This window comes from Corvus hawaiiensis, chromosome 36 (assembly GCF_020740725.1).
Source record: "Corvus hawaiiensis isolate bCorHaw1 chromosome 36, bCorHaw1.pri.cur, whole genome shotgun sequence".
In the NCBI taxonomy this organism is placed as follows: Eukaryota; Metazoa; Chordata; class Aves; order Passeriformes; family Corvidae; genus Corvus; species Corvus hawaiiensis.
The window spans coordinates 868,444-884,607 of record NC_063248.1 but is presented as its reverse complement, the minus strand read 5'-3'; the positions used below and the strand labels follow the sequence as shown (position 1 = coordinate 884,607).

The following is a 16,164-nucleotide window of genomic DNA, read 5'->3' as shown; positions in this document are numbered from 1 at the left end:
TTGAGCTCCTCTGTATTGCCCAGGCAGAGAAAAAGGGTTGCCCTAAGAACCGCTGTCCTTCAGGTCAGAGCTTGCTGACGAGTGTGATCCAGGCAGCCACCAAACCCCGGTGCTTCCCAACACTAAGCCAAGCGGCTTCAATCCCTCGAGGTTTTTCTCAGTGGCAGCAGTCGCATTCCCCAGGGCTTTAATGACCTGCACTTGGTAGGATTCTTGCAGAACGTCACAGCCCATATGCCTGGGCCCGTGAACTGCCAGCAGCCTCACCTTGTAATGCCCAGCCATCGGGATTCCCAGGAGCGAGTGCCATAGAGCCCCGATTTCTGCACGGGAAATGCCAAAGGGGTTTCAAGAGCACGTCTTTGTGGGCATTCCTTGCTGAGCCACAGAGCTGGTGCTCTTTGGGCTCTCCAAGGGAATCTGTCCCTCGTACAGCTCAAACATTCCTAGTGCAGCAATCCTTCAGAACCTGCCTGGCTCTGAGCAACACCAGCACCCTCTTGTAAAAAGGCAACCAAGGTCTTTTAACTCATGGGGTTTTGTCTCTTCTTTTCTAGCTTTCCAAGGACCCCAGGTGAACTTGGGATCATGCATTACCCTCCATGTCCTTAGTGTTGTGGATCTGAAGTACTGCAATGGCAATGGGCAGGTGAGAAAACCTTAGCCCTTACCTTTCTTGAACCAAATGGGGGGGCTCCAGAGCTGCTGCCCAAAGCCAAGCCTGATGCCCTTCTGGCCTGGCATCTCTTCTTTCGAGAGCTTCCTGCTCGAGGGTGCACATGCTGAAACAGAGCCGTGGGTCAGCAGAGGTTTCCATCCAAGACCTTGAGCCTGGATGGACTGTGGCCAGTGGTCTTGCACGCATCAACCTCCAAAGGCACCAGATGACAGCTGTCAGATGCAGCAATGATACACTGAATGCTTGAAAAGAATTCTTAGGGCCTTTGCCCAATGCCACAGCCTTGATTCTGGGTCCTTTGGAAAAGAATGAGGGCAGTGCCGGCACTGTCCTGGGGCCAGCACTTCTTCTATTGTAGCAGGGATTTTTCTAAAGCTTTGGGGACATCACTGTCTCCCTTCAAAGGCCAAACGTCTTCTTTCCCTTGGCTTTTCAGTCTCAGCAGATTCCCGGCATCCCAGGCAACATCCCAGGCAACACCACACAAGTCATCATTGGTGGCCAGTCCCAAATTGTGACCATCAACAGGCAATGGCATGTGGCAATCATTGAGCAAAACAGCATCAGTGGGTCCTGGAAAACCATCTGGAACTACAACACGGTGAGTGGCAGGGGGGCTGCTCGTTCACAAAGCCGACGAGGAGACTGGCTCCTGCTCCAGCTGGAGCCAGGAACAGGGCTTGTTTCTGTATTCTGACCGTCTTGAGTCCATGATTTTTGGTAGAAACTCTGGGCATTCGTTCCTGTTTGAATAATGGGTTTTGTCCACTCCCAAGGGTTGAAAGAGTGAAGTGCGAGTTCTCAATAACTTGATTTACAGGGCGTCATTGCAACCAAAGTCACGCAACAGAACACCTGCTACATTTCCATCATGAACAGAAGTGAGATGCCCAGCTTCAATAATCTGGCCCGCCTGGCACAAGAGAGCAGGGTAAGATTCCCAAGGAATAGCAGTGTCTTGACCCTGAAGTTCATTGGGCTGTTTCTTCATGTGGTTTTATCTTCTGGAGAGAATGAGGTTTTCACAAGTGGCAGGATTTTCTTTCTCTCAACCGTAGTGGGGCTAGAGAATTCTTCATAGGAATCCTTTGCTGAAAGAAAACAGGGGCTGCACCATTCCTTCCCTCAGCTCTGCTTTTTCTGAGAACCTTGAGCTCCGCAGGTTTCTGACAAACCCTTTCTCTGAGAAGCCCTTCAAGGGCCCTAATTCTCTTACATGCCAAGACCTCAAAGTCCCTCACAGACTATTCAGTACCAAACTGCATTGGTCAGCTCAGAACTTTGCATTGCTGCTGCACTTGGCCCGACTCAGTTTTCCTATGGGGCACAGGAGAGCGTCTCCCTCTTCCCCAGCCTTTCCCCTAGGGAATAGGCCTAGCAGGAACCAGATCCCGGTACTGAGCTTGCTCAATGCTGCTATTTGATCTTTAGAACCAGATCGGTTTTGGAAGACCTACCAAGCACATCACCTTTGTCGCCAATGGATTGGTCAACAACCTCAGGTCTTATGGAGCAGACGTCTTCTCTATGTGCAGCGGACTCACCACCTACATGGCTTACGAAGTTCACGGTGAGTGCAAGCATGGGAATTGTGTCTCTAAGTGACTTGGTATTTGTTTCCCTTAGGGAACGACCAAGGCACAATTGCTGTTCTTGCACCTTGAGTGGGAAAGAAACCAAGGGCTGCAGCAGTTGCACAAAGGGTTCGGCATCGCCGCCCATCAGGACTGGAACCGGGTGGTGTCACAGCTGCCATATCTGACCTGAAACAAGCTCTTACAGGTCCTTTCCGGGAACCTTAAGGAGGTTTAAATTTGGACCCAGAGTTTTGGGCCACATTGAGCTCCTCTGTATTGCCCAGGCAGAGAAAAAGGGTTGCCCTAAGAACCGCTGTCCTTCAGGTCAGAGCTTGCTGACGAGTGTGATCCAGGCAGCCACCAAACCCCGGTGCTTCACAACACTAAGCCAAGCGGCTTCAATCCCTCGAGGTTTTTCTCAGTGGCAGCAGTCGCATTCCCCAGGGCTTTAATGACCTGCACTTGGTAGGATTCTTGCAGAACGTCACAGCCCATATGCCTGGGCCCGTGAACTGCCAGCAGCCTCACCCTGTAATGCCCAGCCATCGGGATTCCCAGGAGCGAGTGCCATAGAGCCCCGATTTCCGCACGGGAAATGCCAAAGGGGTTTCAAGAGCACGTCTTTGTGGGCATTCCTTGCTGAGCCACAGAGCTGGTGCTCTTTGGGCTCTCCAAGGGAATCTGTCCCTCGTACAGCTCAAACATTCCTAGTGCAGCAATCCTTCAGAACCTGCCTGGCTCTGAGCAACACCAGCACCCTCCTGTAAAAAGGCAACCAAGGTCTTTTAACTCATGGGGTTTTGTCTCTTCTTTTCTAGCTTTCCAAGGACCCCAGGTGAACTTGGGATCATGCATTACCCTCCATGTCCTTAGTGTTGTGGATCTGAAGTACTGCAATGGCAATGGGCAGGTGAGAAAACCTTAGCCCTTACCTTTCTTGAATCAAATGGGGGGGCTCCAGAGCTGCTGCCCAAAGCCAAGCCTGATGCCCTTCTGGCCTGGCATCTCTTCTTTCGAGAGCTTCCTGCTCGAGGGTGCACATGCTGAAACAGAGCCATGGGTCAGCAGAGGTTTCCATCCAAGACCTTGAGCCTGGATTGACTGTGGCCAGTGGTCTTGCACGCATCAACCTCCAAAGGCACCAGATGACAGCTGTCAGATGCAGCAATGATACACTGAATGCTTGAAAAGAATTCTTAGGGCCTTTGCCCAATGCCACAGCCTTGATTCTGGGTCCTTTGGAAAAGAATGAGGGCAGTGCCGGCACTGTCCTGGGGCCAGCACTTCTTCTATTGTAGCAGGGATTTTTCTAAAGCTTTGGGGACATCACTGTCTCCCTTCAAAGGCCAAACGTCTTCTTTCCCTTGGCTTTTCAGTCTCAGCAGATTCCCGGCATCCCAGGCAACAACACGCAAGTCATCATTGGTGGCCAGTCCCAAATTGTGACCATCAACAGGCAATGGCATGTGGCAATCATTGAGCAAAACAGCATCAGTGGGTCCTGGAAAACCATCTGGAACTACAACACGGTGAGTGGCAGGGGGGCTGCTCGTTCACAAAGCCGACGAGGAGACTGGCTCCTGCTCCAGCTGGGGCCAGGAACAGGGCTTGTTTCTGTATTCTGACCGTCTTGAGTCCATGATTTTTGGTAGAAACTCTGGGCATTCGTTCCTGTTTGAATAATGGGTTTTGTCCACTCCCAAGGGTTGAAAGAGTGAAGTGCGAGTTCTCAATAACTTGATTTACAGGGCGTCATTGCAACCAAAGTCACGCAACAGAACACCTGCTACATTTCCATCATGAACAGAAGTGAGATGCCCAGCTTCAATAATCTGGCCCGCCTGGCACAAGAGAGCAGGGTAAGATTCCCAAGGAATAGCAGTGTCTTGACCCTGAAGTTCATTGGGCGGTTTCTTCATGTGGTTTTATCTTCTGGAGAGAATGAGGTTTTCACAAGTGGCAGGATTTTCTTTCTCTCAACTGTAGTGGGGCTAGAGAATTCTTCATAGGAATCCTTTGCTGAAAGAAAACAGGGGCTGCACCATTCCTTCCCTCAGCTCTGCTTTTTCTGAGAACCTTGAGCTCCGCAGGTTTCTGACAAACCCTTTCTCTGAGAAGCCCTTCAAGGGCCCTAATTCTCTTACATGCCAAGACCTCAAAGTCCCTCACAGACTATTCAGTACCAAACTGCATTGGTCAGCTCAGAACTTTGCATTGCTGCTGCACTTGGCCCGACTCAGTTTTCCTATGGGGCACAGGAGAGCGTCTCCCTCTTCCCCAGCCTTTCCCCTAGGGAATAGGCCTAGCAGGAACCAGATCCCGGTACTGAGCTTGCTCAATGCTGCTATTTGATCTTTAGAACCAGATCGGTTTTGGAAGACCTACCAAGCACATCACCTTTGTCGCCAATGGATTGGTCAACAACCTCAGGTCTTATGGAGCAGACGTCTTCTCTATGTGCAGCGGACTCACCACCTACATGGCTTACGAAGTTCACGGTGAGTGCAAGCATGGGAATTGTGTCTCTAAGTGACTTGGTATTTGTTTCCCTTAGGGAACGACCAAGGCACAATTGCTGTTCTTGCACCTTGAGTGGGAAAGAAACCAAGGGCTGCAGCAGTTGCACAAAGGGTTCGGCATCGCCGCCCATCAGGACTGGAACCGGGTGGTGTCACAGCTGCCATATCTGACCTGAAACAAGCTCTTACAGGTCCTTTCCGGGAACCTTAAGGAGGTTTAAATTTGGACCCAGAGTTTTGGGCCACATTGAGCTCCTCTGTATTGCCCAGGCAGAGAAAAAGGGTTGCCCTAAGAACCGCTGTCCTTCAGGTCAGAGCTTGCTGACGAGTGTGATCCAGGCAGCCACCAAACCCCGGTGCTTCACAACACTAAGCCAAGCGGCTTCAATCCCTCGAGGTTTTTCTCAGTGGCAGCAGTCGCATTCCCCAGGGCTTTAATGACCTGCACTTGGTAGGATTCTTGCAGAACGTCACAGCCCATATGCCTGGGCCCGTGAACTGCCAGCAGCCTCACCCTGTAATGCCCAGCCATCGGGATTCCCAGGAGCGAGTGCCATAGAGCCCCAATTTCCGCATGGGAAATGCCAAAGGGGTTTCAAGAGCACGTCTTTGTGGGCATTCCTTGCTGAGCCACAGAGCTGGTGCTCTTTGGGCTCTCCAAGGGAATCTGTCCCTCGTACAGCTCAAACATTCCTAGTGCAGCAATCCTTCAGAACCTGCCTGGCTCTGAGCAACACCAGCACCCTCCTGCAGAAAGGCAACCACGGTCTTTCAGCTCATGGGGTTTTGTCTTTTCTTTTCTAGCTTTCCAAGGACCCCAGGTGAACTTGGGATCATGCATTACCCTCCATGTCCTTAGTGTTGTGGATCTGAAGTACTGCAATGGCAATGGGCAGGTGAGAAAACCTTAGCCCTTACCTTTCTTGAACCAAATGGGGGGGCTCCAGAGCTGCTGCCCAAAGCCAAGCCTGATGCCCTTCTGGCCTGGCATCTCTTCTTTCGAGAGCTTCCTGCTCGAGGGTGCACATGCTGAAACAGAGCCATGGGTCAGCAGAGGTTTCCATCCAAGACCTTGAGCCTGGATTGACTGTGGCCAGTGGTCTTGCACGCATCAACCTCCAAAGGCACCAGATGACAGCTGTCAGATGCAGCAATGATACACTGAATGCTTGAAAAGAATTCTTAGGGCCTTTGCCCAATGCCACAGCCTTGATTCTGGGTCCTTTGGAAAAGAATGAGGGCAGTGCCGGCACTGTCCTGGGGCCAGCACTTCTTCTATTGTAGCAGGGATTTTTCTAAAGCTTTGGGGACATCACTGTCTCCCTTCAAAGGCCAAACGTCTTCTTTCCCTTGGCTTTTCAGTCTCAGCAGATTCCCGGCATCCCAGGCAACAACACGCAAGTCATCATTGGTGGCCAGTCCCAAATTGTGACCATCAACAGGCAATGGCATGTGGCAATCATTGAGCAAAACAGCATCAGTGGGTCCTGGAAAACCATCTGGAACTACAACACGGTGAGTGGCAGGGGGGCTGCTCGTTCACAAAGCCGACGAGGAGACTGGCTCCTGCTCCAGCTGGGGCCAGGAACAGGGCTTGTTTCTGTATTCTGACCGTCTTGAGTCCATGATTTTTGGTAGAAACTCTGGGCATTCGTTCCTGTTTGAATAATGGGTTTTGTCCACTCCCAAGGGTTGAAAGAGTGAAGTGCGAGTTCTCAATAACTTGATTTACAGGGCGTCATTGCAACCAAAGTCACGCAACAGAACACCTGCTACATTTCCATCATGAACAGAAGTGAGATGCCCAGCTTCAATAATCTGGCCCGCCTGGCACAAGAGAGCAGGGTAAGATTCCCAAGGAATAGCAGTGTCTTGACCCTGAAGTTCATTGGGCTGTTTCTTCATGTGGTTTTATCTTCTGGAGAGAATGAGGTTTTCACAAGTGGCAGGATTTTCTTTCTCTCAACCGTAGTGGGGCTAGAGAATTCTTCATAGGAATCCTTTGCTGAAAGAAAACAGGGGCTGCACCATTCCTTCCCTCAGCTCCGCTTTTTCTGAGAACCTTGAGCTCCGCAGGTTTCTGACAAACCCTTTCTCTGAGAAGCCCTTCAAGGGCCCTAATTCTCTTACATGCCAAGACCTCAAAGTCCCTCACAGACTATTCAGTACCAAACTGCATTGGTCAGCTCAGAACTTTGCATTGCTGCTGCACTTGGCCCGACTCAGTTTTCCTATGGGGCACAGGAGAGCGTCTCCCTCTTCCCCAGCCTTTCCCCTAGGGAATAGGCCTAGCAGGAACCAGATCCCGGTACTGAGCTTGCTCAATGCTGCTATTTGATCTTTAGAACCAGATCGGTTTTGGAAGACCTACCAAGCACATCACCTTTGTCGCCAATGGATTGGTCAACAACCTCAGGTCTTATGGAGCAGACGTCTTCTCTATGTGCAGCGGACTCACCACCTACATGGCTTACGAAGTTCACGGTGAGTGCAAGCATGGGAATTGTGTCTCTAAGTGACTTGGTATTTGTTTCCCTTAGGGAACGACCAAGGCACAATTGCTGTTCTTGCACCTTGAGTGGGAAAGAAACCAAGGGCTGCAGCAGTTGCACAAAGGGTTCGGCATCGCCGCCCATCAGGACTGGAACCGGGTGGTGTCACAGCTGCCATATCTGACCTGAAACAAGCTCTTACAGGTCCTTTCCGGGAACCTTAAGGAGGTTTAAATTTGGACCCAGAGTTTTGGGCCACATTGAGCTCCTCTGTATTGCCCAGGCAGAGAAAAAGGGTTGCCCTAAGAACCGCTGTCCTTCAGGTCAGAGCTTGCTGACGAGTGTGATCCAGGCAGCCACCAAACCCCGGTGCTTCACAACACTAAGCCAAGCGGCTTCAATCCCTCGAGGTTTTTCTCAGTGGCAGCAGTCGCATTCCCCAGGGCTTTAATGACCTGCACTTGGTAGGATTCTTGCAGAACGTCACAGCCCATATGCCTGGGCCCGTGAACTGCCAGCAGCCTCACCCTGTAATGCCCAGCCATCGGGATTCCCAGGAGCGAGTGCCATAGAGCCCCGATTTCCGCACGGGAAATGCCAAAGGGGTTTCAAGAGCACGTCTTTGTGGGCATTCCTTGCTGAGCCACAGAGCTGGTGCTCTTTGGGCTCTCCAAGGGAATCTGTCCCTCGTACAGCTCAAACATTCCTAGTGCAGCAATCCTTCAGAACCTGCCTGGCTCTGAGCAACACCAGCACCCTCCTGTAAAAAGGCAACCAAGGTCTTTTAACTCATGGGGTTTTGTCTCTTCTTTTCTAGCTTTCCAAGGACCCCAGGTGAACTTGGGATCATGCATTACCCTCCATGTCCTTAGTGTTGTGGATCTGAAGTACTGCAATGGCAATGGGCAGGTGAGAAAACCTTAGCCCTTACCTTTCTTGAACCAAATGGGGGGGCTCCAGAGCTGCTGCCCAAAGCCAAGCCTGATGCCCTTCTGGCCTGGCATCTCTTCTTTCGAGAGCTTCCTGCTCGAGGGTGCAGATGCTGAAACAGAGCCGTGGGTCAGCAGAGGTTTCCATCCAAGACCTTGAGCCTGGATTGACTGTGGCCAGTGGTCTTGCACGCATCAACCTCCAAAGGCACCAGATGACAGCTGTCAGATGCAGCAATGATACACTGAATGCTTGAAAAGAATTCTTAGGGCCTTTGCCCAATGCCACAGCCTTGATTCTGGGTCCTTTGGAAAAGAATGAGGGCAGTGCCGGCACTGTCCTGGGGCCAGCGCTTCTTCTATTGTAGCAGGGATTTTTCTAAAGCTTTGGGGACATCGCTGTCTCCCTTCAAAGGCCAAACGTCTTCTTTCCCTTGGCTTTTCAGTCTCAGCAGACGGATAACAACTGCCATGTCTCTGGCGGTGGTCTTTTCCAAAATCTGACCCTCAGCAGTCAAACACGTGTGGTGGTTATCGAGCAAAGGAGCGAACAATTTTCATGGAAAACCATCTGGAACTACAACACGGTGAGTGGCAGGGGGCTGCTCGTTCACTAAGCGTACGAAGAGACTGGCTGCTGGTAGAGCTGGGACCAGGAACGGGGCTTGTTTCTTTATTCTTACCATTCTGAGTCCATGATTTGTGGTCAAAACTCTCTGCATTTGTTACTCTTTTTATCCAGATTTTATCCCGTCTTTTTAGGTGAAAATCTGAACTGTGTGCTTTAATAACTTTATTTTACAGGGCATCATTGCAACCAAAGTGGTGCAAGAGAGAACTTGCTACATTTCTACCATGAACAAAAATGAGATGCCAAGCTTTGATGCTCTAGTCAGATTGGCTTCAGAGAATAGGGTAAGAGTCACAGTCAGCTGTTGCTTGGAATATTGTACTGTATTTGATATTCATTTTTTTGTCTGAAACACTTCTATTTTCAAAACCCTCTTAATCAACTGCTTAATTAAAAGCCTTTTTAATGGCTATTTCCATTGATATTTTCAGTGATATTTTTCAGTTACATCATTGGACAGCTTTCAAAACTTACCATATCCTCGTTGGGATGCCTTTAGTGCAGGTTAATCATGTAAATCCAAGTCCCAGATTAGCTAGATTATTTTCACAATGATTTACATCATTATTTCAATTGATGTTTTATACTAACTTAGTAACCAAGAGTTTAGATTCTGTGCTCAGTACATTTCATAAAGTCCCATTCTCAAAGTCTAGAAAATCTAATAAGGGAAGAAAAAGTGTTTCAGTTTTCTTGAATAATATTTTAGTAAGCTTTCAATCTTTTTGAAGAAAACTATGCATCATGTTTCTTTAGTTCAGCCCACCAAATTAGCACAGACATCATAAAAAAGATCTCAGCATTCAGCATATTCACCTTTGCTAAACACCGGCTTCCCTTGAAATCTGAGAACTGAGTCCTTAAAAAAATCCAAAGTTTAAATAGCAGGAAGACCTGTAGGGCAGAAAGAAATCAGGAAGACACTTCTGCTGCCGGCCTTCCAGCCGACAGCCCGAGTGCCTCTGAGGGCCGAGGGCAGGGACTGAGCAAATGCTTTGCAAGGAGCCCAGCACTGGCTACACAGAGCGGCCACACTCCTCTTCTCCTCTTCAGCGCTTTCCTTGCGCTGCCACTTCCCCTCGGGCTCCCTGCACCTTGACTCCCTTAGAACGAGCTCTGCCTTTGCAGCTGCCTTCAAGGCTTGCTAGTGCTCCCACAGGCCCCAAGGGGATTGAAAGGTGTCCCTAAAGGCAGTTGATACTCAAACAGCCAGCCCTGAGTCCTCATTCCAGACCTAGGAATAGGCCTAGCAGGAACCAGATCCCGGTACTGAGCTTGCTCAATGCTGCTATTTGATCTTTAGAACCAGATCGGTTTTGGAAGACCTACCAAGCACATCACCTTTGTCGCCAATGGATTGGTCAACAACCTCAGGTCTTATGGAGCAGACGTCTTCTCTATGTGCAGCGGACTCCCCACCTACATGGCTTACGAAGTTCACAGTGAGTGCAAGCAAAGGAATTGTGTCTCTAAGTGTCCTGGCATTTGTTTCTCTTGGGGCATGATTAAAGTACAATTGCTGTTCTTGCACCTTGAGATTGACAGAAACTAAGCAACAGACATGCATCCTTGTAGAAGAGCAGGCACTGTTATGGAGATCTGTATAAACCTGCTGAGATGCTGCCAGTTTCTTAATCATAGAAGTTCTTTTATTGAGCTCAAAAACTATATTTGTTTGAAATATATTCAAATAATTCTTTTACTCTGAAGAATTAATCCTGAAGCACCATCAAAGTATTCTGAGCCTTTCTCCAAGCTGATTGTCTCCTACCCTCTTTGGGAAAACACTCTACAGCTGAGGCTCCAAATGTTGCATTCTGGCATAGCAGCGTTTCCACCTCACTGCATGCTTTGCTTTAAACTTGCTTGTAAGCTGAAAGGGCTCAATGTGATTGAAAAGACGAGTGCAATGTGCCAGGTATTAAGGGCTGTCAACAGACAGCTGCACAGAGCACTCAACAGCATCTAAGCCAGTGCCTTTCTTTTTTTTCTTCTTTTTTTTCTTTTTTCTTTTTAATGTTGTTTGTATAGGACCCCAACTGAATCAGGGATCGTGTGTTTCACTTGATGTCCTCAAACTCGTGGACCTGAATTATTGTGGTGGCAGTATCAAGGCCTGAAAACCTTACCTTTCTTCAATCAAGTACAGAGGCTCCAGAGCTGCTCCCAAGGCAAACCCTGATGCCATTCTTCCCTCACATCTCCATTTAGAGATGTTCTTGGGGATTTAGACGCTGACACAGATCAACTGGTAACCATATCTTTCAAATAAAGTCCTTCATTATGGATTAACTCCAGCTTGTTGGTCGTTATTCTACCCTTTTTCATCTATGAACACCTCCACAAAAATATTTTTATTATCTCCCTTCTGCCCCATTTAAGCCCTTCAAATGCCAGCTCTCAATACAGGGCACACCCACAGAGCTGGGCAAGTCCCAGGGTGTGTGCAGTACAAACAAGGCATTCACAGTTGGGACCTTCCTTCCTTGTTCAGGGGAAGATGCCTCACATTAAAAATCTTGATTCAGGGGGCACAAAAGGCAGAAGGAAAGAAGTGCAAAGCAGTGAATTTGCCTTTTTTAGGGGAAGAGGAGCCTCCTTTGTGGGATTTACAGAGTTGTTCTGTTCCTAAAATAGGACAAGGTGGGGATTCCTGTTGCTCAAATCTTTACAATCAAGACTGAGTATTCCCTCTTCTCTAACAAAAATGGAAGGATGCCCCAGGTTATCCAGGTGAATACAAATCTGTCTTTAGTACCAATACCAGCCATACAACATCCCTCAGTTTCTGGCATACTCTGGCCCCAGAGGCTTTATTCTATAGCAGGTTGCAAGGATGCAGAGCTCACTGAGGCACCTCCCAGGCAAAGGTATCTGAACTACCTGGCTGAGCCCACATCAGTCCCAGAAGTGAAGAGACAAGCAGGAGTTTGTGGCTGCCAATCTCCTTCCTTCTTCATGTTACACAAGTTATTTTAATTCCCCCAGTCCATCAGCAATTTATCACTTTCATTCACCGTATTTGACACCTTGAGCAAAGTACGAAGTGGATGTGAAACAGATGAAAAGCCGAGTGCTCCGCTCACAGTGCTGGCAGACTGCTGCACCTCCTCGGCACTCACAGAGCCCCAGCAAGGCCCCAGGCAGGAGCAGAAGGACACAGTGTGGCCCTGAGCAGCACAAGTGAGAACTGGGCCTCCCCTTCCCGAAGAAAGCAAGATCCCCTGGCTTTTGCAGGAACAGCTGCAGCAATGATCCTCAGCAGTGGATGGCACAGGAGAAGAGTGTTCAGAGACATCAGCTCCGAGCGACACCGAGTCCCCGTCGCGCCGTTCTGGCAAGGCAGAGGAAGCTTTAGTGTGCAAACCCACCCTGAACTGCAGCCAAGGGCACAGCCAGCACACGGGGACTGGCAGAACTGCTCTCAAATACAAAGCACTTTGGGAGTTGGCAAGTGAGCTCCTCTGGGAGTGCTGCTTCTGGAACCTGGAACAGGCACAGGGAAAAAGCAAATCCAAATTACCACAGGCTCCTGGGCCATGGCTCTGTGTATCACTGTCAAAGTCAGAGAAAGATTAAAATCGACTTCCTAAGTAGCAGGTGACAGAAAGTGCCCCATGTCACTGCTCCTCCCTCACACGTGTTTTGCTACCTCTAGTTTATGGGCCCTTTCTCAAATCAGCCCTTAGTCCATAATCAGCTGCTACTCTCCTGAAGGAGCTCTGGGAAGATTCTGAAGATTCTCAGGGCCATGTCTGACAACCAGAAAGCAGATGCTGAATGAGCTCGGAAAGGAAGGTCAGCAGAAGAACTCAGCAATTCCTACGGTTTAGAGCCAACCTCGTGATCTCCCGGGACTCACTGAACATTTTTAACACAGCAAGATTAGCACCTCCCTTGGTCTGAACAGTGGTTTTGGTTATAGGTACGACTTCAAGCTGAGTCCTTTGCCACATCGGCACAAAGCGTCACTACAAGTTTACTGGCAATCTGTGCTCTGCTTCTGGTGATCATTTTGTTCCATGTAAAAGTTACTGTTAAATACATTGAGCTTAGCATGACCAGTTTTCTTTCAGTTCCCTGTATGCAATGAATTCAATCAGGCTGGTATCAAAGCCTGCTCTTATCAGAGCACTTCCCCAGGAAACTCGTCATGCTTCTGTGAACACAGGGCACATGCCAATAAGGTAAACCCATTTTCAGGTTTAACTTTGGGATATTATGTATAAAAAGTAAGAGTACACATCAATTACCAGCAGAGCTGGCCTGGCCTACCATCCAAATGGAGTTCCCTGTAAGTACACCTATCACTTTCCCACAAAACTCTTAAGGCTGGGCAGCTTTTAAACGGTTTTGAGCTTTTCCTGGCACTGAGTGAACTCTTAGTGATTTCTGTAGGGCTCACAGAGTGAAGATGCCAAAGGGGTGGGGACTGCAGGGGTGGAATCTCCCTTTTGGCAGGGATGGAACTCCACATGCCTACTCAAACGGGAAAGAGAGAAGTGCTCTGTTCCAGGGGCGGCACACACACGGGAGGCGTCCACAGGACAATATTCTCTCCTTCACGACTCAGAGGCAAATCAGCAGTCTCAGCAAGTCACATAAAGTTAGGGCTCAGCTGTTTGCTGAGAGCATAGGAGAACCATGAGACATGAGAGACTCAGGTGCACTCAGACCTTTTTCATCAAAATCCTTTAAAATGAAAGTTTGGACCAATTCTATGTTCACGGAAATGCGTCCAAGATAATTTTTCACAATAGTTATCACAAATGAATTTTTCATCATAACAAATATTCTCCTGCACATTTAAATCCTCTTCAGCTGCATCCCACTGCAGAAAGTGCTGAGCCTGTACACAAAGTAAACTGGAAGTCAGAATTATTTTAAGACAGAAAATAACTTGATGGAAGATAAGCAGTCACGATGTTAAAACGTTGTGAATTTCAAATACTCCTTTCAGATTGTGATTGCTTCTCGGTGGTTTCCTGGCTCCAGCTCTTGCTAACAGGGTGTTGTGAATGAGTGGTTTCAGTCACTTAAAGAATCACCATGAAAGGTATTGGTAAAAGAAGGTTTTAACATGAATTTGTGAAAGTACAGGTCAACAGAGTTCAATGGCAAGGTTTAGTCTATTGCTTACTGCACGGATGAAACCTGCAGGGGAAAGTCAAATTAAAATCACTTTAGAATGGCATACACAGAGTCCAGGGGTACAAAGGGTGAGGGTTCAAAGGGTTTAAGAGTATTTAATCATTGACTCATTTACAAGGTGATTCAATAGGGTTTACTACAGTTACAACAAAGACTAAAATATAGATCCAAGATAGCAGCATTCATACCCTAATCATTCCTCATGTACACACAGAGGCCCAGAGCTGTCTATATCATTATTTATGTGTGCAAAAGTACCTGTTAAAAATTTCCCTTGAGTTCACTGAAACAGGTCAAATGCCTTTGCATTTCTCAATGGGTGAGGGTTGAGCCTCGAGGAGTGGGGGCTATCAGCCCAGTCTTCAGAGACAGTCTTTTGAGTATTGCAGACCTGAGGGTTTGCAAGCTCCAGGAGACATCCCACTCCAAGGGAAGTGCTTGTGGAGCCCACTGCAGTCCAGGAGAGCTCAAAGGCCTCACTTAGCACTGCTGGTTGTAGAGTCAAGAGATGATTGTCCTTAGTCCCCAGGAGATTTCTGCCCTGGCCGTATCCCAGGTTGGTAACAATGGCACCGTTCCACTCAGGCTATGATACAGGTAGATAATGTTCCAAGGCTGTCAGGGGAAAGTGATTATCCCTTGTTCCCTGCCTTGGCCAGGCAACCAATGTTCCTAATACAATCAGTGTCACTCCCACAAGTCCCACTAAGAGCTCCAGGTAGGTCATGGACACCAGCTCGGGATAAAGCCTGAATGTAAGTCTGACACAACAGCACTAACGGCTTCCCAGCCTCCTCCCTGAGGCCAGAAATTATCTCCCCTTTAATCTGGTCTCCAAGAGCAATAATTCCCCAAAACATGGCTACTAGAGGTAATGCTTTATTGAGTGAAACACTGCTGGGAATCCAGGAAGCTAAATCCTTACCTCCTTTAATCTTTTCCAAAAATTGGAACATCAAGGAAAACTCCAAGGAGCACCACAATGACAGTTCACACCACTCTGGCACCGGGGTCGTGCTTAAGCTGGAGAACACATCGTACATGAGACATTGCTGGAGGAGGCAATTTACCTTTTACCAAAGTCCCTTGTCAACTTCCATGACACATTTACCTGAACAATACCATTGAAAGGATCGGTATTTTCTTTGCCAATGATTATTTGCTTTGTATAAAGCCTTTTTTTTTAATTGTTTATCTTTGGTAATCCACTTCTTTCTTTCATCGTATATTGTTTGCAACAAGAACTTTTTCAATAAGGCTGCATTACACTCAAGATGGTTTTAAAAAAAACAAAACATCATTGCTACAATGTGCAAGAGGTTTTGGCTTGACAAACAGTTCCTTGCACCACCTCAAGGAGACAAGGTAGGAGGGTAAATGCAGATGGTGTGAAAGCCAATTGACTGAGCAAAGGCTCCAAGAACTGAAGAGAACCTTCTCAGCAGGGCTGAGTCCCTGTAAAAGTTCCTTCTAAAGTTGCACTGCCCAGGAATAACCCCTTCCCCGTTTCCAAAGAAGTGTGTACGAGTTCTGAACTCCAGTTTTGGTTTTCCCAAATGCTGTTTTCTGCGTTTGTTTCTTTGATGCTCAGGGACTTGGGCCTTACCAATTGCCACCCAGAGAGAATCGCTTCATTATCTCGAGGAACAGACTCCAAAGCTTGAGCCCATATGGAAAACGCATCCAAGCCCTGTGCAGAGGAATTCCCTCCTACCTCGCTTATCCAGCTCCTGGTGAGTCTGCTACTGACAGCCTCTGTGTTCCAAAATAAAGACAGGTCAACAAGGTTGCAGATTACTTCCTCACCTCCAAGTGAAGCTGAGTAAATCCCTTGTTGAAATCCTGTTGTTTTCCATGATTTTTAATACATGGAAATGAATTAAATTAATTCATTATTAATTAAATGAGTGGGTGAATGCATTTGCAGGAAGGTCTGGGCTCCGGCTCTTGACACAATTCTGAATGTTTTAGGTAAACTCAGGCCTACACAACACCTGGCTCCCAGGGATCCTGCATGGTTCCTCTCTCCAGCAGTGCCAGACAGGGCTGGGGGAGAGAGTGATTCACCCCAGAGCCCATGCAGAAACCCTGTGTTTTCTCACAGAAATCCACACAAGCTCTGCTGCTCCTAAATAACCAGGAATGTGACCCCCCCCCTTTGGTGTAGCAGTACATATAAAAATGTC

General features: G+C 48.2%; 1 protein-coding gene across 11 annotated transcripts in view; it reads left to right on the top strand.

Moving 5' to 3' along the window:
• Window positions 1-11,119, top strand: part of LOC125319131 — a 114,277-nt gene extending 103,158 nt beyond the window's left edge. For 10 of the 11 annotated variants that reach the window (XM_048290154.1, XM_048290155.1, XM_048290159.1 and 7 more), the window contains 17 exons: window positions 558-649; window positions 1,116-1,280; window positions 1,500-1,610; window positions 2,111-2,249; window positions 3,075-3,166; window positions 3,633-3,785; window positions 4,005-4,115; window positions 4,616-4,754; window positions 5,580-5,671; window positions 6,138-6,290; window positions 6,510-6,620; window positions 7,121-7,259; window positions 8,085-8,176; window positions 8,643-8,783; window positions 9,001-9,111; window positions 10,131-10,269; window positions 10,859-11,119. In XM_048290154.1, coding sequence (XP_048146111.1) covers window positions 558-649; window positions 1,116-1,280; window positions 1,500-1,610; window positions 2,111-2,249; window positions 3,075-3,166; window positions 3,633-3,785; window positions 4,005-4,115; window positions 4,616-4,754; window positions 5,580-5,671; window positions 6,138-6,290; window positions 6,510-6,620; window positions 7,121-7,259; window positions 8,085-8,176; window positions 8,643-8,783; window positions 9,001-9,111; window positions 10,131-10,269; window positions 10,859-10,947 — 2,069 coding nt within the window. In that variant the 3' untranslated portion in view covers window positions 10,948-11,119. The remainder of the gene's footprint in view (window positions 1-557; window positions 650-1,115; window positions 1,281-1,499; window positions 1,611-2,110; window positions 2,250-3,074; window positions 3,167-3,632; window positions 3,786-4,004; window positions 4,116-4,615; window positions 4,755-5,579; window positions 5,672-6,137; window positions 6,291-6,509; window positions 6,621-7,120; window positions 7,260-8,084; window positions 8,177-8,642; window positions 8,784-9,000; window positions 9,112-10,130; window positions 10,270-10,858) is intronic. The other variant, XM_048290153.1, reaches the window with a different exon arrangement.
• The last annotated feature ends 5,045 nt before the right edge of the window (window positions 11,120-16,164 follow it).